Here is a 27858-nt window from a genome sequence, read left to right as displayed (position 1 = left end):
TTGTCTGGTTACCTATCGTATGCTACTAGATTTGTTATAATACATTTAAATGTCTGATTAAATTTTTTTTTGCATTAGATTCAATTAAATTAATTAAATTAAAATACACAAAGCTGCTTCACACAATGGTCACTCCTGACCATGACAACACACATTTATGTACAAAAGCATATTAAAAACAACAACTGGTTAGCACAGAGGTGTAAAAATTAGTATTACAGCTCATATGAAGATGAATCTGCTTTATAATGCAAGATAAAGTATAAGTGCACCTCAACCTCTGTTATGAATTTAGACGTTCTAGTCAACATGTGACTGTGAATAAAATCATTGGGATTACATTTATGAAGCAAAAGAAAATTAATGATATTTTATTTAAAGGCAACTATGCCATTAGGGCGAAACATCCACAAGCGTTGTTCTTTCATCAACAACGACAAATGATTTATCATCAACCATGCAGACATTTAATGGTTTTTATTAAGAGTAAAACAATAAATGACTCATTACACCTCTCTATGTATTTCTGTGATTGTTTCCCTTTCATATGATTCTTGTGCAAATAAATGAATGTGTGCTGATATCTTAGTCTTAGCTATAAAAAGCTTTTAAACATCATCACTGTTATTGGACATGTCAATAGCGGAAATCACACCATGGGGTAAGTTGTCATAAGGGAACATGGCATCAAACAGCCTATCTGCTTGTTAAGTTGTGACATATCGAAAACCGTTTCGGTGTACAAGCCTCTACTCTGTTTCAAGTGAGAATACTATCTTAAAAAAACTGTGTAAGAGCAGTATTCATTTAGAACAAATTTAAAACAAGAAGCAGTCTCCAGACTCACAGTGTCTGAACACCAATATTTAAGAGATTCAGAAAAGATTAATCACTGTCTGGCCAACTGAGATTTTGCAATGGAGATAAAGTATTTTTCAGTACTGCACACTATAAGTGTATATACCACGTTTGTTGTTAGAGCATTTGAACACAGAAACAGGGATGCCAAACTTAACTAGATTATAATTTTTTGTTTTTGCAAAATTTAAATAGTATAACAATTATGGGTAACACTTTAAAATAATGTTAATAGGTAACTATGCAGGAAGTAATGCAAGACAAATGAGTAGTACTATATTAACACTTCAGCTATAACTAGTATGAAAACAAGATTAACTAATCAGTAAGAATGAAATAGGGCTGAGATAGTTCCTTATTAGGTAATTAATAATTACTTAATGAGACTGGCCTCATTAAGAACTAATAACTATGAAAAATTATAAAGAATTACCAATTAATTACTAATCACAACATTAACGTGTCTGAGACATAAAATGCTTCCCTAATTACTCAAGTGTTATAGTTACTCTTCAAGAACTAGTGATCTGGAGTCTGAACCATAATTTTAAAGTGAAAAAAATAATGGTCCACATCACTAATTCCTGCAAAGTGACTAGATAATACTTGAGTAATTGTGATGCATTTTATGACCACGTTCAGAGTTTAAAAAAAAGACAATCCGGTCTGGTCCAGATCACTAGTAGTTCTTGAAGAGTCACTAAGTAACACTTTTATGACCACATTTAGAGTAAAAAAGACACAAAAAGAAAGACTGCATGTCAACGAACTCTCAGAGTATAAGTATACTGTTAGGGTAGGGTTAGGGTTAGTAGAATAATTTGCATGTACTTGCAAAGTTACTTAGAGACTGTACTTAGAGATCCTTAAAATATCCTTATTTTGATGGTCCCCCAACAGACATTCTACTGACTATAATTACTTGTAGTTGACCTGTTGCAAAGTTACTTATCGTTAGTAGAATGTCTAAAGTGGATTATAGAAATAAAGTGTTACCATAGTAAATGTGCATGCATTTAGCCTTAGGTGCTTTTTCTACTGCCTTTTCAGTGGGAGTGATTTGGAGGCATTGCTCTGCTTGAAATATCAGTTGCTTTGCTTTAACAACAACATTTTTAGATATATTTTATGGTGGGTTCCTTCTATGCATAGAGAAAACACTCTTCTGTAATTGGACTTTAGACTCAAAACCTTAGGCTGCCTATAATGTTATTATGATATAAAAATGGTGACAACTTCCCCATGTGAGAACTAGCCTCGGTCTTCCCAATGTCTACCATAGTGCAACATAAAATGAAAACAGACAATTCTGCATTTGAATTCGCCTTTTCATAAATTAGAGGGTGTTACATCACATGTACGATAGTATCCTACACTACTATTAACATACAGTGAATATTTACTGCCTACCTTCGTCACTCTACTGCCACATACAAACCCCTCATAGAGAGGGCTGGGTTTGTGTGAACCCAGCACTATGGTTGGTTTCAATTATTTACATATGCGATTCTGATTGGGTAAAAAGCTTGTCAATGGCTAAGGTGCTGAGCCTACGTAAAAAATGGGCGGGGAAAGGCAGTGGAAGACAGAAAAAAACAAAAACAATCCGCCCGGGCGTCCATCTTGAATACAGTAAGCCAACGGTGACTGACAGCAACGGAGAGTGAAATCGCGATAAATTGAGTTCCGACCGCTCTAAAAAGTCAACCGACTGCGATCACCGGGAAAATACATATTGAAGGATTACATTTAGTGACGTTATCTGTCAATTCCGTCTCATTTTTGGCGTCATATTCCCGACGGGGCTGATGAAGTTATTTCGGAGGCTGTACATGCTAAGCTTTATTCAGCCGTCGACATGTCTTAGTTTAAAACGAGTGTTTGTTTTAACTACCCACCTTAGCAGATCTCGAAAAGCTTTGTGAGGTTGGTAATTGCAGGTTTGAGTCATTAACACCCGAATGGAATGTGGATATAGCGCGTTTGGCCATATTTAAGTCCTTCACTGTCAACTTGAGCTCGCGCGTGCGCTGAATCGTGCGCGTGACCCCGTTTATCTATGATCAGTTGTACTACATATATTATACATAAATATTTTTTTTTAAATAAGCAAAGTAAGCGTGATGTGGAAATACCGTTTAGGGATGTTAATTCCGTTTTTATCCCCGTAAATGTGCATGCATTTAGTGAACTGCCATAGACTTTTCAGGTGGGTGTGATTTAGAGGCATTGCTCTGCTTGAAATATTAGTTCCTTTGCATTAATAACAATATTTTATACATATTTTATGGCGGGTTCTATGCATAGGTCGTCCAGTTCTGTTCATTGGAAATGGGAGCTGGCCCATTTACTGAAAGATCTTATTGAACGGGCTCGTTTATTCTGAGCGCTCGACAGGGCAACATTGTATAGCAGTAACGTTAGATAGTATTCGTACGCGTTGGAATTTCCTCGTTATTGATATGGGTTTTCAGGAAAACTGCATGGACAGTCATAGATCACTTTATTTCGAAAAGCTCGTCTGCTTCAAATGAACTGTCACTAGTGGACACTTTGATGCCGTTTCCCAATCGCTGAATCTGAGGACTATAATCTGCCATTGGATTTGTGCACTGCCATATATCACTGACTCGGTTACATGGATGTGTTTCACTGACTGCTGATCAGTAGTTCGAGGGGAAACTTGAATGCAGAGACTCTTGGATTTTGTAGGACAAGACAGAAGATTGAAAAATGGGACCTGCAACAAAGCTGGCGTTTGGAGTGTTCCTCATCTCCTGCTCCTCAGGTGGGTATTAATATGTTGTAACAACTCTAAAATGCAATATGCATGTACAGAGGGTTCGTTTGTATCATGCCATGTTTGTCTCTCTCTCTCTCTCTGTGTGTGTGTGTGTGTGTGTATGTATGTGCCACCGGAGGCTGTTTCTCGTGTTACTCCGCATTGAGATCGAATTCACTGGTTTCTCGTAAAATAGCTACATAACACCATCTGAATATAATCTGAGCATGCACTATACAGGAGCAGCGTTTACTGCCAGGATTGTGCAGCTTATTTTCTCAGTGACTGGTCTGACAAGTTTCCAACATGAACTGTTAAGTAAAGTTTAGAAAACAAAACACTAGTGGTGTATTGAACTAGTGTGTGTTCATATAATATTGACCGATAACATTGTGCTGGCTGCTGCTCATGCATGCATGCATGCATGTTTTATATGTTGCATGTAAACCCCCTCTACTGGTAGCTCTTATTTTTTAATTATTCATGGATGAGGACCGTTCAATTTATGTATATTAGTACATGAGAGGTTTAAAAAGGAATAAAATCATTTGATGAGGCCGGCTAGGCCAAAGGTCATATTTGCATGTGAGAACATTAGATAAGATATGGCTGAAGTTACATGAGCATATTTAATGTGCACCTTTATGGTTATATTTATTCAGAAATAATATATTTAAGGAATAGCAAGGCATACGGGGGATGTTTCTATACAGACTCTGTGTTCATGGTTTGAATTTTGGTTTTATTGAAAAAAGAGGCACAATCTGTGCCTGTACTCTGTGTTCCCACTACATCCCTCATCCTGGATCGCACTTGCCCACACAGCACTGCACTCTTTTGGCTACAGAGACAATTAATCAATACAATGTTATATTTGAGCGCATCGCTTCGGTATTTATATCAGTCTAAAGGCAGAAATATTCATGAGCATCTGGGTAACATAAGAAACTGTATCTTAGGGGTTACATTGCACATGCTCTCTTAGAGGAATCGGTGTAAACTAATGGGATGAGCATATAAACCATGATTATAGACCTGCTTGTAGTGATATGAGGAACCTTTCACTTGATTGTTGTTTGAATCGTGTTTATGGATTTGTGTTGTATACTTGTGTTACACAACTGAATGCCCATTAGAGTTACTTCAGGATGTTACTGGATGTTTTGTCTGTATTTGGACCATTCTTGCTACTGTTCAGATACCAATTGAAAAGTTAGATTTGGTGTGCTGCATGTAAGTTTTCACAAAAGTTTTGCCAAGACACGAGTTAATGCCTGCTGAGAGAATCAAGTCTAAGCGCTTGCCCAGTTGAATGTAAATTATGCCTTAAAAGCCACAACTGGCAACATCTGACCAAAAGCACACAGAAAAACTGGAAGCTTAAAGAGTTATTTGTGACTTTATTTAATGAAGATTCTATAGATTTATCAATGCAGAATGACAGAAACAGTGTTTTTCTAATATAGATATATTTTACATAGTAGGTGCAATGCTGTATTTGTTATTGTTTTCAAATAGATTGTTTTATGTCCGTTTGACAGGATAACATGAATTGTATGATTTTATTTATTTATTTTCAATTCATGAGTACTTTTATGAGCGATCAGATTAAACTATGTGCTCTGGTTGAAATCAAAGCATTAGAGTAAAAAGCTTACGCTTGTAGCTTGAATTGATGCATTACAAATCCACTCATGGTTATGGCATGGTTACATTTTGTAGACAGTAGTAGTAGCTGTTAGCAAACACACTTAATGCATCCATGCCCGTACATGTCAGAAGTATAAAATCACTGGTACCTGTTACCTTAAAGTTGTAGTAAACCTGCAACCTAAAAGTTGCAATAAGACACATTTGTTGTTGTTGTTGTTACTAACAAACAGTTTAACTTTGTGAGTGGTGGTCACAGTGCCTCAGATCTGATGGATGATAACTAGGGCTGCCCCATAATAGTCGACTAAACGTTAGTTGATGAGAAGAGGCTTAGTCGACCATGATTTTATTAGTTGGTTAGTTAGTAACTAGCAGTCACGCAGTCCGTGAGGGACAGATCGTTGACTGCGGGTCCTTGTGGTAATGTACAGAATAAATAGCCTGCGCAATCACATGCATTTTGTCCTGATAACAGCGGAAACAACTTAGAAGTCATTTTTGGTCATACAGATAAGAGTATACATCATTCGAAACTATTCTTATTTGTGTGAACTCACAATAACAACAAAACTTTGCTCATGGAAAATAAAGAAAACAAACAGGATGCGCTTTCTGCCGTCTCGATCTCTGTGAACTGGAGCGCGTCACAAAAATGAACCGAAACTCAGCTTATAGGCTATTTGCCTCACAAACATTAGGTATCTATAGAAAGCTTGAAATGTCTACTTTTAAATGAACCAATTCAAATGAAAATATAAAAATGTAATTATGTAATCTGTATGAAAGGTGCATTTTTCTCTAAAGGCACTAAAAAGTGGAGATGGCGAGTCGGCATCTTTGCAACCGACACTGACTCAGAAAACACTAGTTTATCAAATAATTAAAATGTTTCCTCGCTATTTTTTTCCAACACATTTATAATCATTACTTTTGCCGATGCTTTCGGCAAGCTATGCGTTCGCTTGAGCGTGGAATAGGCATATATTGCACCTATTAAAGGTTAAGTATTCCCCCCAGTATATTTAAGTAATTGAACGTATGCGTGGAATTAGTCGACTAATGGCCTAAATGAAAAATCTTTAGATGGGGGCAGCCCTAATGATAACATACTTTAAGTGTGAAGTAATGCACTTTATTTTATGATATAATGTTGACCACATCGCCTACTTCTTAGTTGAACTTCCAAACTTTATTTAGTGGCTTCTGTTTCCTATCTGTTTTTCTTGTAAATATTTACTAGTTTAATATTTACTATAAGTAAATGCCATGGTCAGCTGTTTTTCATGGGACCTTTGATGGAATTGAGTGTCTTGCAAGTTTAACATTTAAAGCAAACAAAAACGTTTGTGTGCCTTCCAGAATGCATCCTTATTTGACAGTGTGCATTAAAATGACACGCTTATGCACAGAGTTATGTACGCTTGTGAATGTGTTACTGTACTACATACTGACTGGAGTGCAGAATAGAAGTAATGGTGGTTGCTCTTCCATTGTCTTATTCACTGAAATCTGTCAGCACAGCTGTTGTGGGTAAGAGGGGTTACATTTATTTCTCTTGTATAACACCCGGACAGCTTAGCTGGGGTCATTGTACAGTGACACAACTTCTAAAACAAATCCCCAAAACAAAGATCTTTCAGTGTTGTGGATAACATTCATTTACTCCAGAAATCCTCTTTTTTACAGCCACAACAGGGTTGCTGATGGGCAAATTGATAAATGTGCTTTTGGATTATACAGTGGCTAGTTTTTGTTGCGAGACGGAAAAAAAAGAAAAGATTTTCACTCAAAAAGTATGTTCACCATCATCTTACTTGCTTAGTTCTTTTTTGTACGTATGTGGTGTCTGTGAACGTACTTGTAGGCTACAAGGCTATTCTTGTTTGTGTAGGTGCAGAAGAAAATAGTCATAAACTGTTGGATGGTCTCTTCCTTTTATAAAGATTTTCTTGCAGTTTTTGGAATAATGTGTTAACTTGATTTGCTCTGTCTTTATACATGGTCATTTGGATTTCATACGCAAGTTAAAAGAAAAATTTCAGAGCCTGGAAGTGCTGGACTGCGGTTACTACGCAAATAGCATAGGAGATCTGACACAGAAGAGACGAAATTGTTGAATAAATACATTTTTGTTAATTTGATTATTTTGGGGGGTTTTTGCGCACAAAAAGTATTCTCGTCACTGTGGACGCAGATGCTAATGGTTAGTATGACAGTGCCGCTTAATACGAGCCTGCTAATTTTTTTAGGACTCTCAACCGCATTCAGCGACAGTATCAAAAATGGCGATGTCCATAACAATAGGAAGTTTTATCTAGGGGTGGGAATCTCTAGGCACCTCACGATTCGAAAATGAAGTAAATGAATACAAACTTCAGCATATTCTGAATCTCTAACATAAAATAATAGACTTCTGTCCAACATCCTCCTGTTATGTGCAATGAGCAATATAATACTTCAGACAAAAAAAAAAGACAAAAAAAAGACAAAAAGTTTGCTTTAGCAAAATCACAAAACAGCTTTCATACAAAAAAATATAGAATGATGTACTAGCAACTCTCATACAAAAATAATGCTTGTGGACTTGGACGAATATTCTGAATAATTAGTATACAAAGCTGCTCTTATACACAAATAAATAATAAAGAGTCTAAGACTTATGATTTGAAATTGTTGCTGTATACCACAATCATAAACAGCTTATACAAAAAAAGTGAATGAACATCTGCAGAGAGCACAGTCAAAATGTAAATTTTTGTGACTGGCATTGCACTGATACACACTGTGGAGGGCAGTTCAATAAACCTACGTATAACGTACATCTGTTTACAGCATATTGATGTGAAAACTAAACAATACAGAAAGCAGCTCTCATACAAAAATACAAAATAGTCCACGATGAAATTATGCCAATTTTCCATACGTTAGCTTTTAACGAAGAGGGTGCCGTTCGGATTTTGCGCTCAGCCATTAAGCCATTGCGCTCTGTTATGTGTTCGATTTTTGAGGTTTGTGAATCGATTCAGAATCGTCCACGTCTGCATTGCGATGCATCTAATAATCAATTCCCCCCCCCCACCCCCCACCCCCCACCCCTAGTTTTATCACAATTGACAGCGTGTTATTAAATAAACAAATCCAATCGAGGTGTGAGTTCATCCATCAGATATTTTAAAAGCAAGACAGAGACGACAGAGACAAGGAACCCAAACTCCCATCACCTTTTTATTTCCATGCTGCTTCCACGTGACACACCGCAGCCACAATAGACCTTATTCAGAGCAGCGCCATGACGGGTATGAAAGCGAGGCTGTGAGAGATCGACTTGCCGTGTTTTCAATGGCATCCGCTGTAAATAGCTGTATAGAGCTCCCTGGTTACTTATAATTTTTCACGGCTCGTGTTGTCTGGAGTTTTTTTTTTTTTTTACTGATACTTCATGGAAAGGTATTTTTGCAGTGTTTCATTAATAGAACAATCCACATTAACTAACAAACACATTAAATAACAGTACAACCCACTGAAGAGATGTCTATCCCTCACAGCCTCGCTTTCATTCACATTAAAAATCAAAGATGGCGCTTATATGAATAAGGTCTGTAGTGCTGTATGACAGATGTTTAGCTTTTATATCGTTTTTCCTTTTTATATTCAAAATATTCACAAACTTGTTAAGGTTCTCTGACATATTCAGATTCTCAAATATGTGTGAATGTGTTTTGTCGTTTAAACACCATTATAATGATCATGTTTGTTGATCTATAACATGCGATGGCTGCCGCAATGTTAGTTTGCGCCACAGTTCAGAGAATAGGACTCACAACCGCATTCAAAGAAAGTATAAATAGTATCAAAAATGGCGATGTCCATAACAATGGGAAGTTTTATCACAATTGACAGCGTGTTATTAAATGAACTAGTCCAATCGAGGCGTGAGTTCATCCATCAGATATTTTAAACAAACCAACAAGGACTTTAAATGCTTAGTAACTTAGGGGTGGGGCGGAGAAACTCGATTCACATATTAATTGCGATTCTATCTTCTAACGATTCGAATCGATTCATACATTTCAAAAATCGATATAAATGTCTGTTAATAACGGGATATTGATGGAACAAAAAATAGTGCAGCACCCAGACAGTTTAGAGAGCGCATTGCAACAGGGGACAAATTAAGCTTATTTGACAACAACAGTTTCATATCACTATTTTAATGAATAGAATAGCCTTAAAGGTGCAGTATGTAAGATTGACAGCTAGCGTTTTGAAATGGGTACTGCAGTTCAAATTCAAAATATTGGAGAGGGTGTTTTCCCCACCCCCTCCTCCTTAGACTCCACGCTCACGCAGGTTGCCAGATTCAGGACAAGAAACAGGAGCGAGCACAATTGAAATTGGAAGGTGAGGAAATAGAATCTGTGATCTCTGACGTAGTTTGTTTGCTGACTTCCATGACTGCAGTACGCTGTGTTTTCCGCCAACTGGCAACGGTGTCGAAATACTATTGGGTGAATTGGCAGTGAGCGAGATCACACAGACCGAAACTAAAACAGACATTCCGACACAGAACGCACATTTCAAAGTAAAATAACTGCCTGTAGCATTAATTTTCAGAGAAACAAGTATATGAACTTAGCATGTTTCCTAAACATATGAAAACATATTATGGTACTTTTATGCTTTAGTACAGTCAAAAACGTACACACAGCACCTTTAAATATTTATACACAAGATGCACGTTCACTGTGGACGCGCAAGTGGGTGACGTTTTAAGAAACAATACCTGCTTGTAAAAGCGAATTAACATATCCCGTATCTGATGCTAAATCACTAAATATTGAGAATGCAACAGCACGTATTATATTTTTCTAACTTCAAACAATCAGCCACTGATCAGAACCAGCTGATATTCACATATTTTAATGATGCAAAGATGCGCACATGCTCACGCCATGAGAGCAACGGCGGCGTCTCAGTCTTCAGGGGGCTTGAGTAAATTAATAATGCGGTTACAAAGATGTGTACAATTTAGGGAATTTTTACACAATACTGTTTTCAACTGAAAACTTTTTATGCATTTTGGCCGTTCATTTACACAACAACCGCGTTTTGGGTTCTTTTGAAAAAAGAGTGCAAGGTTTACCGTCTCTGTGTAAACGACAAAAATGTGAATTTGTGAAAACGGTGACGTCATGCACATGCGTATTACGTATTTACAGGGTGCATCTTGACAAAGTGACATCGCCAACTACTGACCTAACATGCATAATACAGCCTTTTTAATCATTTTCGCAGATCCGTGTGAACGGGAATAGTTTTGACAACATTGACATCTGTTTGTAGTACATTGATGTCGTGTAAACATGTAATTTAAACTACCTTATTAAATAGCTACACTGACAGTAGCTGCTGTTCAGTTTGCATACTGCTGCTCTCCTTCTACTCGCTTCACTCACAACTCTTCCCTCTCTTCATTAAAGCTTCAGGTGAAGGGTTGCCAGATATCACAAAAAAGCAAAACAAACCCCTTAACTCAAAATAATAAACAGACATGGCAAAAACTGTACCAGAGGGGGGAAAAAATCCAATAATACCAATATCCTATAATACCAATATCCTAAAAAATGAAAAGGCAGGAAATCATTTATTTATAGCATAAATAATGCATTAAATAATTCATAATTTATTATGAATTAAATAGTTCAATATAAAATATTTAGATATTATAAATTGATTGATGAAGTAAAACAATAACATGAGATTGAAAAATAAAATAAATTAAAGTTGAATTACACAATTACAATTGGGGGCACAGGTTTTGTTATATATAAGGAGGAGGACTTCAGGGAAAATAAATTAAATAAGATTCAAAAACAAGTTTCTAAAATCTAAAATCAAATCTATGCATATATCCAATCAAAATTAGATTCAAAATCGAGAATCGATTCAGCGCGGGTTTGTCGAGAATGTGGTCGAGATGAAAATGTGCAGGTGTCAGTTTGGTTAGAGAATGGAATTGTCACGCTCGTAAAAAACAAAACGCTATATGAACGCATTAGGTCTGTGAATTGTATGTGTTTTAGTGCTTTTATTGTATATGATCTGTTATCAATTATGATCTTCACCAAATTGGTTTCTAAATCAAAAATGAGAAACTTTAGTTCTACCTGTGGTTTTCCACCAAAATAAAAGCCCTACGTTTTGAAACATTTGAATCACATACTGTAATTTTACTGCTGTTCTATACAATTATTCTTAATAATAATAATAATAATATACTTATTCTTATTATTAAATATGTGATCTCTTATTTTACAGTGCAATATGAGATGGTTCAGCTTTTTTTTTGTTCTTTTCCTTTTTCTTTGCCTCGTTCTTATTTGCTCAAATATCCTGGTTTACTGTGGGCACACTGTACATCATGTGTGCACTCTTGTAGCATTAGGAAGAAAACATGCAAAATAAGCAGTTGTTACAACTTCTGCCTTACTGTGCTTGACCTTAGTCTTCCGTAGTTGGTTTATCTCAGTAAAGTATCTTTACCCAGATGTAATCAGTGTTCTCGGCTGCACCATGTTTCTTTAATGCCAGTCGGATGGATGTTTTCATCCCAGTATCAAATGCCTGTATGAACCCATGTGCTGTGCAGTTTGTCGCACTGTTATAAAACAATTCTCATTCACCCTGTTAAGTCTAATATTCAAACAGATGGACTACAAAAGAAGAATGGACTTTCCGTAGAGAGTTTAAAAATGGAAAGTCTTTCGTTTAAAGTTATTCTTATTGATCCATGCAATCTTGATGATACAAACACATTATAATTTGATTCTTCCCTCTTTTTTTTTTTTTTGCCTAAAGCGCTAATGTGTGATTGATAGCTTGACCTTGTGTTGCTTTGCAGTGTATTTTGATCCTCGCCAACTGGACTTCCATGACATAGGCAGGTTGCAGCCACTGTTGCCCAAGATGCAGATGCCTCTGTGAATAATTTACAACCACGGTTGACCACTGCTGACGGAAGGGCTATTTGAAATCAAATGTGCTGCCTTTGTCCTCTAACAGTCTGCTTTGACCCGTGCCATAGTTTTCTTGTTTTTTTTGTTGACAGACAGTAAAATCATGAGCGAGTAAATATATATCAACCCATCAGTTTCTCACTGTAACAGCAGGCATGTTTAGGGCTTTTAGCGTTAAAAATCTGCTTGGCCTAAATATTCTGTATATGAATGGTTTTTCAAAGGATAGCAGATTAAACCTGTCATCTCTCAATGCGTTTGCAACCTCTGAACAAGATTTACAAGTGTTTTCAAAAATTTCTGTTCATGAATTTCACTGTTTGAACTTTCAGTGCGACACAATGTCTAGTTGCTTCCTGACAGCTAGGCACAGAAACAAAGGCTGATCCAGTTTGTTTTTGAGTGTGATCGTTCATGTCATGTCATGAGCTTTCAGACAGTCCTTTGGTGGTGGAGGGGAATCAAAGCAGATTAAAGGGATTTGCAGCAAAAAGTATGTTAAACATGATTGACAGCTGATTGACTTGAATTCAAAAAATTTATATTGGCAGATTAGTGGTGTCTGGATCTATTCGCTTATTAAAAAAAAAAATAATAAAGTTACCATGTAATGATGAAAAATTTTCAAAAGTTTCAAAAGCCTGAAATTCTTGACAAAATAGTTAAGCTGTTTATATATATATATATATATATATATATATAAACTGTATATAAACGTTTACACTGTAAACGTTTTTAACATTTACAGCATAAAGAAATTACAGTAACAGGTTACTGTTTTTAGAGTGAATGTGTGTGTTCCTGCATTTGTTAACACTTAGTTTATTTTTATTTATTATATTTATTGTTATCTTTAATGATTAATGACTGATATGATTTAAACTGTTCTTTTGCTTTATAGCTCTTTTGTACATAGCATAGATATAGATATATGGGCCTATTTACTATGTTTTCATAGCAATCAGTTGGCAAATTTGTTTGAAGGTTAGCTTTGCCCAGGACGTGGAATAGTGGGGGGGGGGGTTTGTCAATAAAAAAGGAAAATTGGGCTTTTTAATCCGATTAATCAAAGAAATAAACGGCCAACTAAGCGATTATACGGCTGTCACTTTTGTGAAAAAATCCTGTTCGATTTTCCATGTCTAAAGACGTTTACATTTTCAACGCCAAATATAGGCCAATCCACGGACAACTAACAGGCATTAGGACGAACGTAAAGAGGGCGCTTGAGACGCACAAGTCAGCAATATTTCTGATGATTTATTGGCGTGAAGTTTCATGCACAATGACAAGCAGGAGTGCAACATTCTCAAAAAACAATAAGCAGAGTGGACTGCCATAACATCAATGAAAAACATTACTGCAGGCTTCAACATGGCTGTGTTTACGATTAGAAACGTCAAACAAATTTTGCCTACGTCAGCGATTGTAGCCCATGAAAAGAGGTTGAAAATAAAACTTAAAATTCACTGAAGGACTAGCCTACATTGAACGTGAAGTTCGTGTAGGATAAACACGCAGGGCTGCTTCATTCTCCAAATCAGACAGTGGACTATAAACATCTGTTGCAGTCTACAACAGGGCTGCATTTATGATTTAGGCTATTCAAAAATCTAAATTATTTTACGTTAACTGTTCAAAAATGAATGTGATATGGGTACTCACGATTGCACAGTTTGCATACCACATTGTCCTCCTTCATAGTTTGATCTACAGTCCAAAACCCGAAGTGCTTCCATATCGAACTCCTCAAGTTATAGGGGTTATCACTCGTCTCTCATGTCGCACAGATTGATCGCCGTTGTCCTCCATTTGTTTGGCAAAACACCAGCAGCAGTCGATTGAAACTATAGGCACATAAAATTGGTGGGAATTTTCTTTTTAGCTTTCGCAACGCCTACTGCACTTTCGGAATTCTTCATTTTCTTTTTCTGCTTGTTTGTGAGTTTTGTTACATCTATCTTTTTTATTTGTTTAATTCGTTTAAAATGAATAGTGTACATGGTTAAAATCGATTCCCTATTTTTGTTTTCGAAACTTGTGTTGGTTGGTCCGATCGATTGTGCAATCAATTTTTGAACATAAAGTGACAGCCCTAATCGATTATCAAAATAATCGTTAGTTGCAGCTCTTATATGTGTATATATTTATAAAGAAGTATTAAAGCTATTTAGTTTTAAAAATGTTATAATCCTAACAGTCATTTCTACTGTGTAGCTCCTGAAGGTATCTTGAGTAACATGTTTGTAATGTAGGCTAGTATGCAAATGACCTGAACTGGAAGCTATGCAACCTGTTTTACAGAATACAGAACTCAAATTGTTTTGTTGTTTGTTTGTTTTTTTGTGACAAATATATATAAGGAAATATCACTGAGAAGAACCTTGTAGACTTTCTTGACTGTTTTTCAAAGTCTATTCGTTTCTTAATGTCAAATAGCCTAATTTGACCTTTTTAATTGTATGTCCCCCATTCATGATTCAGAAATTTTGAAACTTTGTACATAATGGATTTATAAACAGGTAAGATTTAAAAACATTAATCTCAATTCAATGTCCCCGTAATTATGTGGTAAAAAAAAAATCGGTGTAATAAGTGTATAATGAATAGAAATTATTATCCCTTAAATGTCACTCTTAATAGTCTTGTTTGAACTTGTTCGTTCGTCTTTGGCTAAGCCACTTGCTGCGAACTTTTCTTTACGGAAGCTTCACGTTTATTTCAAGTGATTGATATAAAATAGTTCAACTTAAAACAACATTTTATGCCCAATTATTTCCCAGACGTAGTTTTGGTATTGAGGTCAAAGTTAACTTGCCTTGCGTTCGCTATACAACAGTCGGTGATGGTCACACAAGACGACTCGGCAGATCTGAAGTTTCCCCCTATTGCAGCGACTTTTTCTTGTGCATGTTCTGCTGACAGGGTGACCATCCTCGATTAAGTGTCCCTCAGGACTTTTGTTAAAGCCAAAATATGACCACACCTTAGAATTGGTTCTTTTAAAAGGCTGAAAAATCTCCCGAGCACGTTCACTGCCTTCCGCAATTCCTTCTTGAATAAAAAAAATAACATTGCGCGCTGCGCCTGCATCAGACTGTTGCTGGCTGAACAGGATCTAAAATCGCGATAATCAAACACGGTTTTAATGATAATTAAATTTTAAACGATATTACTAACCGTCAGTACATTTTATCGTGGTTTATAGTGAAACCGGTAATCGTCCCATCCCTAATATATATATATATATATATATATATATATATATATATATATATATATATATAAAATATTAAATGAGTGTACATTCAATCTTTTTATGCCCAGGAACTAAATATGACTCACTATTTTCTTTTTTTAAAATGCAGATAAAATCATTTTGGGTCTGATGACTAGCTTGTTGAATCTGGGAGGAGTTTAGTTTTAAAATGTGCAACAATTCCTCAAATATTTGCTTCATTCTATTAGTATCCGGGTTTGAACATTTCTTGGAAGCAACTTTAGAGACATGAATGGCAGGAAGTGTGTTTGTAATGGTAAAAGTACAAGGTCTCACACTGCCGAGAGGGCTTTTGTCTGAGCTTCTCAATAGTAGCACAGCCTAATATGCCCAATTACGCAGCACGTTCTTTAAAGCACATTTATTGTTGTTCTGTTTATTTGAGAGGGTTTATAACTAAGGTTCAGCATTTATATACAACATTGCATATTTATTTATGCATTATATTCATACATTTATATTCAGCTTAGTTCTAAAAAGGTTTGGTGGACTGTTGAAAACTGGTTTACAGTGGACACAGACTAATTCAGTGTTTACAGAGGCAGTGCAAGTTTTTGAATATCTCAGCCAAATGATTATTTGAATGTGGTCAGAACAGCACAAATAAAGTGTTTGGAATCAGATTTCCTAGCTCACATTAGTAGATGGTTTAAAGTTCAGATATTTCTAGAGATGGCAAAATTATTGGTTGTTTATTTGATCTATTACGGCCCAGACTGACCTTACACAAACATTTCTGTAGCCATTTGAAATTAGATGCAACCACTCCATTTTAATCAATCCAAACAAAAATGCTACATGTAGTGTGAGCAGTTGATTTTTTATTTAATTTCAAGATTGAAAGCAAAAACAACATGGTCTGACTTTAGCTTTAGCTTTTAATTTATGCTACACAAAACAACTGCACAAAGCAAAAACAGCAGACGGACTGAATGAAAATGCAAATTCACTCTCTGCCAGTTTGGTGGCGCTTATGGAACAGCAGCAATATAGCGTTTCTTAGGTTACCGCTGTACACAAAGCATTAAACACTACCGCTGTAAACACTAATACGCATTTATGCGGAGGGAAGAGGAAAAGAAAATTCCATCAACTTTTCTGAAAGCAGTCAGTTCCCTTCAAAGATACATTCATATAAACCCACACCCCCAGTTCAATATTTATATTTGTCTTCCAATATTTCAAGCATCGCGAACAGTGAGTTTGCTGTGCCTGGTACAGTATTTGCTCTGTCTTCCCTCTACAATGAGAGTAAATAGGTGACTTACGAATGTCTAATATAGCCACTGGCTAGTAAATTGTTAGATTTCATTTGCCGGTGTTTGAGTTAGAGGCTAAGTTTAGCACAGATATATTTTCACTCGCATTCATCTTGAACATTCTGACTGAGCGCTTAAGAGAGTTTTGCTCTCTGTCTTTAAAGCGGACTATTGCAATTTATCTCAATGGCAGCACATTTGACGCACCATAAACTGTAGTGTGAAGGCGCTTGGGCCCTGTTTACTCTTGTCATGAAGCTGCATCTTAAGTAATTGGATAGCTATCTGATTGCAATTCAATTGTCCTAGACCACATAAAAGCACTTCTGTGTGTTTACATGGATGATTTTATGTGTTTTAAACCAATAAATCTGATTACTCAACTCACTTTTTAATGGCAAATGTAATGAGGCCCCTTGGTGTCCGATGTAGTACATGAGTACATCTAGACGCTATGCGTCTTTTCCTGCACACAGGTATGGTAGTTGAGTACTGATGTCTGCATCGTTAGTCAGTCTTATAGATCACATTTAGAAAAACAAATAGAAAATAACTGACAGAAAATAGAAAATGAAAATAGAAAACCACCCCTTACAATCCGAATTAAATTTTCATCAGATTTGGCCAATTCATTCCGATTGACGTGGTTCCGGTGACTTTTTTTTATTCAAACTGTGCTACTTGTCTGATTACAAGCGGATTATTAGGGTCCATCCATGTAAACCCAGTTAGTGTCTGATAGGAAAGTCGGTGTGCAGTCTCGCTCTCAGTGTGATTAATTTGTCACAGCACAACAAGTTTAAAACAGAAAAGTTTTTATGTACAATACAGTAATGTTTCACATTCTGCACTTCTAGGTCACTTGTCATATAATCAAATTTGTGACTTTTTGATCATGTGAACATTTGTATGGATGGTCAGATGTTGTTCTTCCATTGAAAGACAATATGCTCTTTGCATCTTCCCAAATCATTTTTCAGTTCAATTTCAAATTTTTATGCTGGTTATATAATAAATTTGTAATAAGGTACAAACATTATTTGGTCACACTTTAGATTAGGGTCCAATTCTCACTATTAACTAACTATTAACTATGACTTTTGCCTCAAACTGCTAATTACTGCTTATTAATAGTTATAAATAGTTAATAGTTAAAAGCACATAAACAGTACCTGAGATTATCATTGCCACACTTTGTGTTTGTTGTTCCAGCCGCGACGTCGCAGAAAAATAGAAACTGTTTCTAAAATAGAATCGTTGCGTGTCGCCGTCGCGGCTGGTTAGGACAAAAACTCTGATTAACATGGAAAAGATACCTTTTATCACACGTCGCGTGTAGTTAGGACACGGTGTAAGGATGTAGAATATGGTCATGTTACAGAATAAGGCATTAATATGTGCTTTATAAGTACTAATAAGCAGCTAGTTAATAGTGAGAACTGGACCATAAACTAAAGTGTTAACCCATAAAAAAATTTCAATATTGGTCTCAGATATTACATCCCTATAGCATATACATTACAAATGTTCATGAGTAAAAATGTACATGAATGCATTGGTATGTATAATGCATAATCTCTATCTGTCCATGGCTCCATGCTAAGAGTTTAAAAATGTCAGAGATGGAAAATGCAAACATGCCATCAGCAGCCCACTTCTTCTACTAGTCAAAACCTTTCAAAAGACGTTGCAGCTTGTTTTTAATGTACAGGCAAAGTGTTGGTCATCAAGTTTATTTTGTGTAGGAAACCACCATACGTGATCCATTATTAACATCATGGCATGTGGTCTTTTCACTCATACCGTTGGCTGTCATTCATTGGGTGTTTTTAAGCTTCTTCCACCAGCTCCATATATTTACAGTGCACTCTGCCATTTTACCTCGTGTAACCCTGCTGACTCAGAGGAGTCTGTGTATCCCAGCGTCTCATATTAAAAACCGAGAGCAGCTCAGCGGAGGGGCAAGGGCTGTTGTCAGGAAGAGCAGTCGTAGAATATAGGTCAAAGATTTATTGAGCCATCTACTTGTTAGTGGACAGGGCAGGTGAGTAATTCCCTTATGTTTGCCACTTGTAATTAGTTTTTAATTTATTCTAGATGTTTCTTAACAGATGCTCAAGGCATTGAAGCAATTTGTGGTGCTCCTTTTGTCATTTAAGATGAGTAGGCTAAATGTGATTCGTCCTCTGTTGATCATTGTGCGTCTTGTGCACCATCGTTCTTCTCTGCCTTGATGTGGATGTGACAGTAATTCCAGAAGATTTCCTCCTAATCCCAATAATGGTAACTTGTGTCTCTGGAACAAATCCTGAGGATTTATCCCCACTGAATGGCAATTAGCAGATTAATTCCCACCACAAAAAAAGTACTCCTATGTTTCCTCCAGGATATTGTTTTTGTTGTGTGATAAACTGTAACAATACCATTTTTTTTCCAACAAATTATTACATTTCATTAAAACAAAACTATACATTGTCATATAAACACACAGTGAGCTTTCTGTGATTTTGCATGTATTCACATAGATACGCTACTGTTCAAAATAATGTTTGAGGAGGGTAAGATTTTTTTCATGTTTTTGAAAGAAATCACCAAGGCTGGATTTACTTGACCAAAAATACAGTAAAAACAGTAATATTGTGAAATTGTATTACACCTAAAAAGAAATGTTTTCTAATGTAATTTATTCTTGTGATGGCAAAGCTGAATTTTAAGCATCAATATCTTCAGTGTCTCACATCTCACATGATCCTTTTGAAATCATTCTAATATGCTGATTTGGTGCTCAAGAAACATTTATTATTATTAGCTAACGATAACGGTAAATCACAATATAGTTGTTTTTGCTTTTTAAAAGGGTTTGATGATATCAACATTTTTGTTACCATTGAAATTTCATAAAAAACTTCAAGGACTAGAAATAAGTAATAAACTGTATAAAGTAATCAAATGTATTAAAAAACTGCATATTCTTCACCGTGTAAATTAAATATACATTTATTCTTATTAAAGTTACAAAATGATTCAGTCGAGCAGTGAGAGTATTTTTTCTCTTTTTTGTTGTTTGATTAACATTAATAACGACAGCGGGTAAATTTGGATGCTGTCACTTTAAAACCGACTGCACTGATCCAATATACTTGTGCGTTTTCTTAAGTGAACTGTTTACGTTCACTTAAGACATAAATGGCTGTGTTTACTTGCAAAGACATGATCACTTTGATACATAAGTATGTATTTAACCGTTCAAGCCTAATTAGTCGGCAAAAAGCACTCAGTTCAGTTCTCACGCGCTTAATGAGCAGCGGCTTCATGTGCGCACGCCTTACAGTCAGCGCTGAGAAACAGTCTCTGCGTGCTGCACATATAGCAAAATGAGTGGTCTTTCGCTGCTAATTGAGCTTCAGTGGTTTAAAATCACTTGTTTTCACATGCAAACGATAAGCTTTCGTGACCGTGTAGCACAGCAACGTCGGCGGAACAGCGATAGAGACGATAGTCGAAAACATCTACCGGTTGACAAATTTCTACAGGTTAATCGTGTCTGCTGGTATACCGCCCACCCCTACTTGTATGTAGTTGTGAAATGCACTTAATGATTAATTGTTTTTACTGTAAGAAGTGGTAGCCAATGTATTTTTGGAGCATACTAAAGTGCAGTTTGTGACATTTGAAGAATGTTCCTGTGATCACTTTATTGCTGTGTTTTTATGCACAGTGTGTTCCATTCAAATGTATCCAGCAAGGTGCTGCCACTAAACCTGTGCTACCAGTCCTCAAATACTTGGCCCAAAGCATAAACTGTTCCTTGTGGTACAATATGTGAACATCAGCTCAAGCCAAATGTCTGGATCACCAATGTTCCCATAGATGCAAGATTGCCGCCAAACTAGTGCTTCTAACACTTGACTTTCTGTTACGCTCCGTCTAAATGTTTTTGAGCGCAAGAACGCATCTTATGTAAACGTCCAGACAGAGACTTAGTCGTGCGAGCTGGCACAACCTGCGCGAGATCCCAGGTGTCTTTGATCAGGATTAGCAAGTAAAGAATTAGATTAGAATCTCAATCCACTATTTGCTCTTTATTTTGTTCATGAAATCCTCTGGATTTTTGTCTTGTGTGTTAAGTGATGGCGATGACATGGGTTGTGTTTTGGATAATTTCTTAACACTCATCACATCACTGCCATATTCAAGCACGATCTGAGTTGCGGTTGTTTTAGGAAAAAGTAAACGCCACATCCTGTTTCAAAGTGGCCCTTCTGTGTTAATCACACTCACTACGTTACATTTGCTTTTGTTTTTTTGGTTAACCACAATGTTTTGCTTTAACACAGTGTTTCGCTTTCTTTTTTTAACCATATGGTAACTCATGAGTAGCTTCTGAAAAAAATAAAAAATCTTTTTTGGGTTATTTTAAAACAGTTGTGTGTCGGTTATTTTCCTCCAATGCCTGTCATCTTTAATTGATTTTCAGCTGCTAATCAGTGACGGGACTGATGGTTGGGGTTTGAGCTTTACACTTTGGGTTGTGGTTAAAGTCTTCTGAGAGATCAGTACAGCAGGTGTCTGTTTCCACTGCAGGCAGTCCATGTCTTAACCAGCTTCCCCTGTGGGTTTTTTTCCAGGTGCCATTCTCGGCCGCTCAGAGACACAAGAGTGTGTCTTTTACAACTACAGCCCCAGCTTGGAGAACCGAGGAAACCGCAGCGGTATTGAGTCTTGCGTGGGAGAAAAGGACAAGAGGCTTCATTGCTTCGCGACTTGGCGAAATGTGTCAGGATCAGTTGAAATAGTAAAGCAAGGCTGCTGGCTTGATGATGTCAACTGCTATGACAGGTAATCATTTTGAGACAAATTTAAAAGAAAGAGACAATGACTTGTGCTTCAGTAAGTGAATCTTGTATGATTATTCAGTGCTCGCTCTGAATGATTTGTTAAAATGATTCGAACTGATAACCCAGCAGTTTGTGAGGCTTTTTGACTGGTAGCCTCCGTCAATATTGATCAGCATTATTTTAAGTGTCATGTTCAGTGCTAACTGTAGTCATATGTCACAGCCTTCCCCTCTGAATAACGATTGTTTTGATTTAACTTATTGAGGCGTGGTCAAACCCTCGAGCACTGCCCTTGCGATCAGCACTCATTTCTGCCTATATCATAGTTTCCAAAACTGTAACTGTAGTAGAGATGTTTTTGCTCCTCACATGCAGTTTTTCACTTGTTTTGCATCAGCATTTGTACAATTATTGTCATTTTGCGATCGCTTAATGGTGCGCGTGCGTCGCAAGACAGTAACCGAATCACTTTTCTGACTAAATGCCTCTGGAATGTCATCCTTTTATTTTTTCATTTCCACCTGTGTGTGTATCTTAAGGATTATTGGTGTGCTGCTAAGCTTTGTTTATCTTCTTTAAGCCAACCTGAGAGCTCCGCTTTGATGTGGGCTGCCAGATTTTAAAAAGTATCTCTTTGGCTCAGGCATTTTTCCGCCCATGTGCATTTATTCGTTTGTTTGCTCTCTAACCCGAGCGAAATCCAAATAAACCTTGCAGCACGCATGTCTCAATAATCCCCAAATGTGATGCAGTCTTTATTTAATTGCCAAAAATTAGGGGAAAAAAGTGCTGCCACTCTTTTTTTATAATCAAATGAATTACATTAAATGTATTTAATTAATCAAATGAATTGTATGTAATCAGTATGTACTGTTGTGCACCTTTCTGTTATTTGGTGAAAAATGTGTTGTGTTTAGAAATTTCAGTATTTGAGTAGTTAAAAAAAAATTGAACCTCAGTTGTGGACAAACAGCTCTGCTTGTTCTTTATCTTACAGCACCGAGTGTGTGGAGAAGAAGGAGGACCCAGATGTGTTCTTCTGCTGCTGTGAGGGTAACATGTGTAACGAGAAGTTCTTCTACAACCCAGACACGCAGACAGTTCAGAGTAAGGCTCCCTTCAGCGACACAAACAGCAAAGTCTTTAAGGGTATTGGAAGTTCTTCAGTTATACCTCTTCCTTTGATGTAATTGTGCTGTCGTTGTGAAACTCTCCTTTCTGTCTTTGTCTCATCATAGCCTATATTCCCTCATAACCTCATCATCAAAATCATCAGATTACCTCAAAGCACCTCTCAGGCATTTTTCATGACCATTCATGTCAAAAGTCATAACAGGCTCGCTGTGCTTTTCATATACTCTTACAATCCATTTTAGTTTTTTTTTGTTTTTTTTTCATGTTTCATATCCTGAATTATGAGGTATGTTTGTAGCCCTGTTTTAGCACCACAATCCAATGCATACCTGCCTTGTAACAACTGTGTTTTTGTTGCGTTATAATGAACACTTACTCTGATAGTCTGTACATCAGTGTTTTGTGCTTCATGTTATTTATGAACATAAAAAAATTTGCATATTAGAAAGACAACTTTGTGAATAGTATAATATATAAACATCCACTTTCTTTTTTTCGCCAGAAAATCATAACATATAACTTTTATGATGTTTATATTAAATCAACTGGTTGTCTTGAAGGTGCTGTTTTTTTAGTGTGCCTAATTTTATTTTCGACTTGTTCAGAGTGTTGTCAGTGGTGTGAATGTTCATTATTAGTTCCTGTTGGAAACATATGGTGCAACTGAAGATTTTTTCTGTGTGTTTTTTGGCATGTATTTTTAATATCCTATGTGTCTGTGTTTAATATCCAGTAGCTGTGTTTACATGGACCCTAATAATCTGATTGTAATCGGACTACTAGCACAGTCAGAAAAAAAACTGCGCATGTGCATTGATGTAGAAATGGCATAATGACATATGACGCAAGGAACGAGCTGCTGATGTTGAATAGTGTCATAAATGACTGTCGTGTCATTCTAAAATTCACATTCCACTCATCGTCTGTGAAGTGGAGCAGGACAACGTCCCACCAGTCCTTGTTTAGGTCTCTCATCCACAGACGCCTTGTTTTGGGTGCGGGAATTGGCGTTTTACTGCTTTTTTAATAAAAGCAACAAGCCACAACGGTTCATGTGCTCGTTGTCTCCTAATTAGGACCCGAAATCAAAGAAAAAAAGAAATTTAGGAGAATATGCGCAAACAGCGGTAAACTGTATATTCGTGCAGTGTGCGCATGCCAAATAAATCAATTCCGATTTGAAGCTTGTGACATATAAACACGCACATCAACCCCATCACTTTATTTAGAGTTCATGTAAACACTACGTTCGGATTCATTAATCGTAATTCAAAAGTTGTCCATGTAAACGTAGCTAGTGACACTGATGAGGTGCAGTTTCTGTGAGATTTTTGGGTTTGATAGTTTCTCGTGAGTTTGTAATTTTGTACAGTTCCAGTGAATCCATTGTGCCCTCCTTGTGAATGTAGAAAATATAGTTTTAACATTTGATTTTTGAAATAATCTAATTACAGAAGTGCTTTTAAGCTACAGATATTAGGGACTTTTATAATGTTGGTTATGTTTATTCATTTGTTCAGATAATTCTCTATTTCTTTGATCAGAAGGTATGCTTTGATATGCTTATTGACCTAGCCACCAGAACTCCACTGACAAAAGCTCTGTTAATTGCTGCATGTGTTGGCTCTTATACACATCTGCATTTCTTGTGACTACTGCACAGCTTTATGGCTGTGGATTATTCCGCTTTTGAATGAAGAGCTTGTTGTCTGTCTCATATGTCACCTTATTGATGCAGCTCATCTGGCTTTTTCATTTTTCATAACCTTTGCTTTGCTTTAGTGGAGTTGAAGTTCTTTTCAGAGCTGCAGGTTCCTCTGTAAAATTTTAATTGATCGTTGTGATGTTGCTGCTACCGGAGGCTTTTATAAATTCAGGTTATTTTTGACATCAGAAACGAAAAAAAGAAAAAAAACTTAGCATGCTTGTGTGAACAAGCTAAGACCTACATTGAATGGAGCTGTGGCAGCGGCTTTTTTTCTTTTTCTTTTTTTTAAAATAAATAATAATGAAGTAGCTCTAAAACTTAATTCAAAATCTGTATTTTAGAGGCAGAAAGATTGCATTGGTCTTGAACTGATCGATTTATATCGATATTATTATTATTATTATTATTATTATTATTATTAATAGGGCTGGGTAAAAAATATCGATTTCTCGATTTTAATCGATTCTCATTTTTACGAAACGATATCGATTCTTAAATCCCAAGAATCGATTAGTCATCCTGTTTTCAGTTGATGAATGAATGGAACATTGTTGCGCGCATCCCATCCAATAAATCACAATAATCTTTGTGCTTTGTTATTATTGATATGAAACGAAGTCTCAGATTTCAAATTACGTCCATTTTCTTACGAAATTCAAAAACATAATTACCGTTTTGGCGCTGTGGCGTGAGATCGCTCTGGCTCAGCTCAAGAGCAGCAGCAGCGCAGAGCGCACATTCCTTCTCTTCCGCCTTAATAATATCAGTTACAGCGTGAAATAAACATGAATGAGCATCTGAAAGTGTGTTAAAAGATAGAGTACAACTTATCGAAGTCCGTATCATGTCACATGGAATCGCTCAATCAGTGTTTCAACCGTGGAAAGACGTTAGTAAACAAATGTCATGTAACGTCACATTTACCTCAGAAAAAAATATCCAGTGACCATAAAATCGTTAGTCAGCTAGAAAAATTAACTCTAGAGAGGAGCATTTTGTTAAATATATGCACCATATTACATATTCATTATAATTTTTTATGTTCTTCAATATTTAATGCATGTTTGAATAAATCTGGAAAGTTTTTTATGACAGCCACCATTTAAATTTTTATATAATTTCATATAACTTTATTATTATAAAAAATAAATAAAAGTGTATTTTAAGTGTTTGTATACAAATCAGTTAATTTTTACCTTCAATATTATAGTAGGCTAATGAAGCCTATAGGCTACAACTGACTCCCATAGTTTACAATAATAGTTAAGAGATTTGTTTTCCTTGAGAAAATGTGCAATGTATTGTACCTGATATCCAAAATAATCGATATTGAATCGAATTGAATCGTAATCGAAATCGAATCAAATTGTAAGCTTGTGAATCGAAATCGAATCGAATTGTGAAATTTGTGTCAATACCCAGCCCTAATTATTAATACTTCTACCAGAAAAAGTTTGGGGTCGGTAAGATTTTTTTATGTTTTTGAAAGAAGTCTCTTAAGCTCACCAATGCTGCAGTTGTTTAATTGAAATACAGTAAAAACAGTAATATTCTGAATAATTACAATTCAATTACAAAAACTTTATTCTCTATTTTAAAATGTAATTTGTTCCTGTGAAGGCAAAGTTGAATTTTCAACATCATTACTCTAGTCTTCAGTGTCACATGATCCTTCAGTAATCATTCTAATATGCTGATTTGTTTATTTTTCCTTTTAAATTTTTGTTTTTGTTTTTTTGGGACATAACATTTTTGTTCAGGACTTAACAGCATTTATTTGGAATATATTTTTTTGTCACATTATAAATAACTTTACTGTCCCTTTTGATCCATTTAATGCATTCTTTGTTGTGCATAAAGTGTTACAACTACATGTCAACACAGGTGTTAGTTAATTACAGAGAATCATTGCTGTGATGTGTGCTTTAGGTTTGTGAGAATTTCATCAGTCTAATTGCCTAGCTATTGATAATTTCAAAATGTGTTGTTAAAGATACACATTAACAACAGGTTTTTTTTTTTTTGTAAAAAAAAGAAAAGAAAAGAAAAGCAACATTCATATGTTACAAAAATAGTACTTGTTACTGTTAGCATAGACCAAATTGTAAGTCTAAAACAGCTGTGTTGTGGGATGTAATGTGTGTTTGGGAAGTTGAAACAGAGTGACCTATAATGTGCATTAATACAATCACAATCAATTTGACAGCATCACATTGGAACACAAATTGGTGCTAAATACAACTTGAAAAATTGTTATATTAAGTTCTTTGGAAATGTATGAAAGAAATAGCACTACTTTAATTTTACACTTTTGTGTTTCACATGGTAACTTGACTAAGCTTAACATTACAGAGTTTTAGCCTGTGTAGCTCTTCATCCACTGCAGTAGATCCTCAGAAATACATGAATTGAACAACCTGAACAACCATCTATTGAGTGATTCTGTAATAAAGACATCAGAGCTTTCGTTGCACCAGTTTGCTTTGCTGTCTTTGGGCTTTTAACAGCATAGCGTGCTCTCAGAGATGACTGTGTCTTTTAGATTACCGGCGCTGATCTGGTCGCTTTATCTCTTCTGAGTAAACACTGACATCAACATCCTCTTAACTAAATGAGGGATGGAGGCATGTCAGCGAGCCACTGCTCTCGGCTCCCTGCAGGAGGGCTGTTGTACGTTTCAGCAATCGTGATTTATCATCTACCCGCGGCCGCTTTAAAAGATTCCCGATTTAGTTGTATACAGCACTGGTTGAGCTCCGCCTGATGAGTTTTGACACAACAACTGTCTGTATCAGTGCAAATGTGGTGGGTAGAAGAGTCTTCAGTACTTCAGTAGCAGAGGAGGTGGGTTTGGGGGGGGGGGGGGGGGGGTCTCACTCGTGCTTATGTAATGGGTCTATTTCCAGCACTGACTCACTCCATATGGAATGATCTTGATATGAAATGCAAAAACCCACAAGGACGCGGAGAGTTGCACAAAGCACACTGGAGTTTCTCAGAACTCGCTTTCTGCGAGCATGGTGCTGTGTGCTTTTCATGACCTTGTGACTGGGTACTTTTTTGCCCCGCGGCTGCATGTGGCCATTCTGCCCGCTGAATGGGGGAAGGGTGAAGTAGAGTCGGATGAGAGTGGGTTTGTTGGGGGTGGATGTGTTTTTTCCTCCGCTTGTGGATTAATCCAGAGTCCTTAACCCACTTCCAAGTCCATAGCCGGCACGAGAGGGAAGAAATGGCACCACGAATGGGATCTCTGCTGGACCAAAGCTAACACAGGTTCAGCCGAAGTTCGACCGGGTGGGTTGTGCACATGGTCCCGCAGTCAACCCAGGC

General features: G+C 36.5%; 1 protein-coding gene across 4 annotated transcripts in view; it reads left to right on the top strand.

The window, feature by feature from the left end:
- The first annotated feature begins 467 nt into the window (after positions 1-467).
- acvr2aa (activin A receptor type 2Aa) overlaps positions 468-27858 on the top strand; it is a 53930-nt gene continuing 26539 nt past the window's right edge. For 2 of the 4 annotated variants that reach the window (XM_084122824.1, XM_084122822.1), the window contains exons 1-3: positions 468-3646; positions 21477-21687; positions 22684-22793. In XM_084122824.1, the coding sequence (XP_083978950.1) occupies positions 3592-3646; positions 21477-21687; positions 22684-22793 (376 nt within the window). In that variant the 5' untranslated portion in view covers positions 468-3591. Of the gene's footprint in view, positions 3647-21476; positions 21688-22683; positions 22836-27858 lie in introns of all 4 variants that reach the window. The other 2 variants (XM_084122823.1, XM_084122821.1) reach the window with 1 other exon arrangement.

The sequence above is a fragment of the Abramis brama genome (genome assembly GCF_963993115.1).
Source record: "Abramis brama genome assembly, chromosome: 8".
In the NCBI taxonomy this organism is placed as follows: Eukaryota; Metazoa; Chordata; class Actinopteri; order Cypriniformes; family Leuciscidae; genus Abramis; species Abramis brama.
Note: the sequence above shows the minus strand (reverse complement) of the source record. Positions and strands in the feature narration are given on the sequence as shown.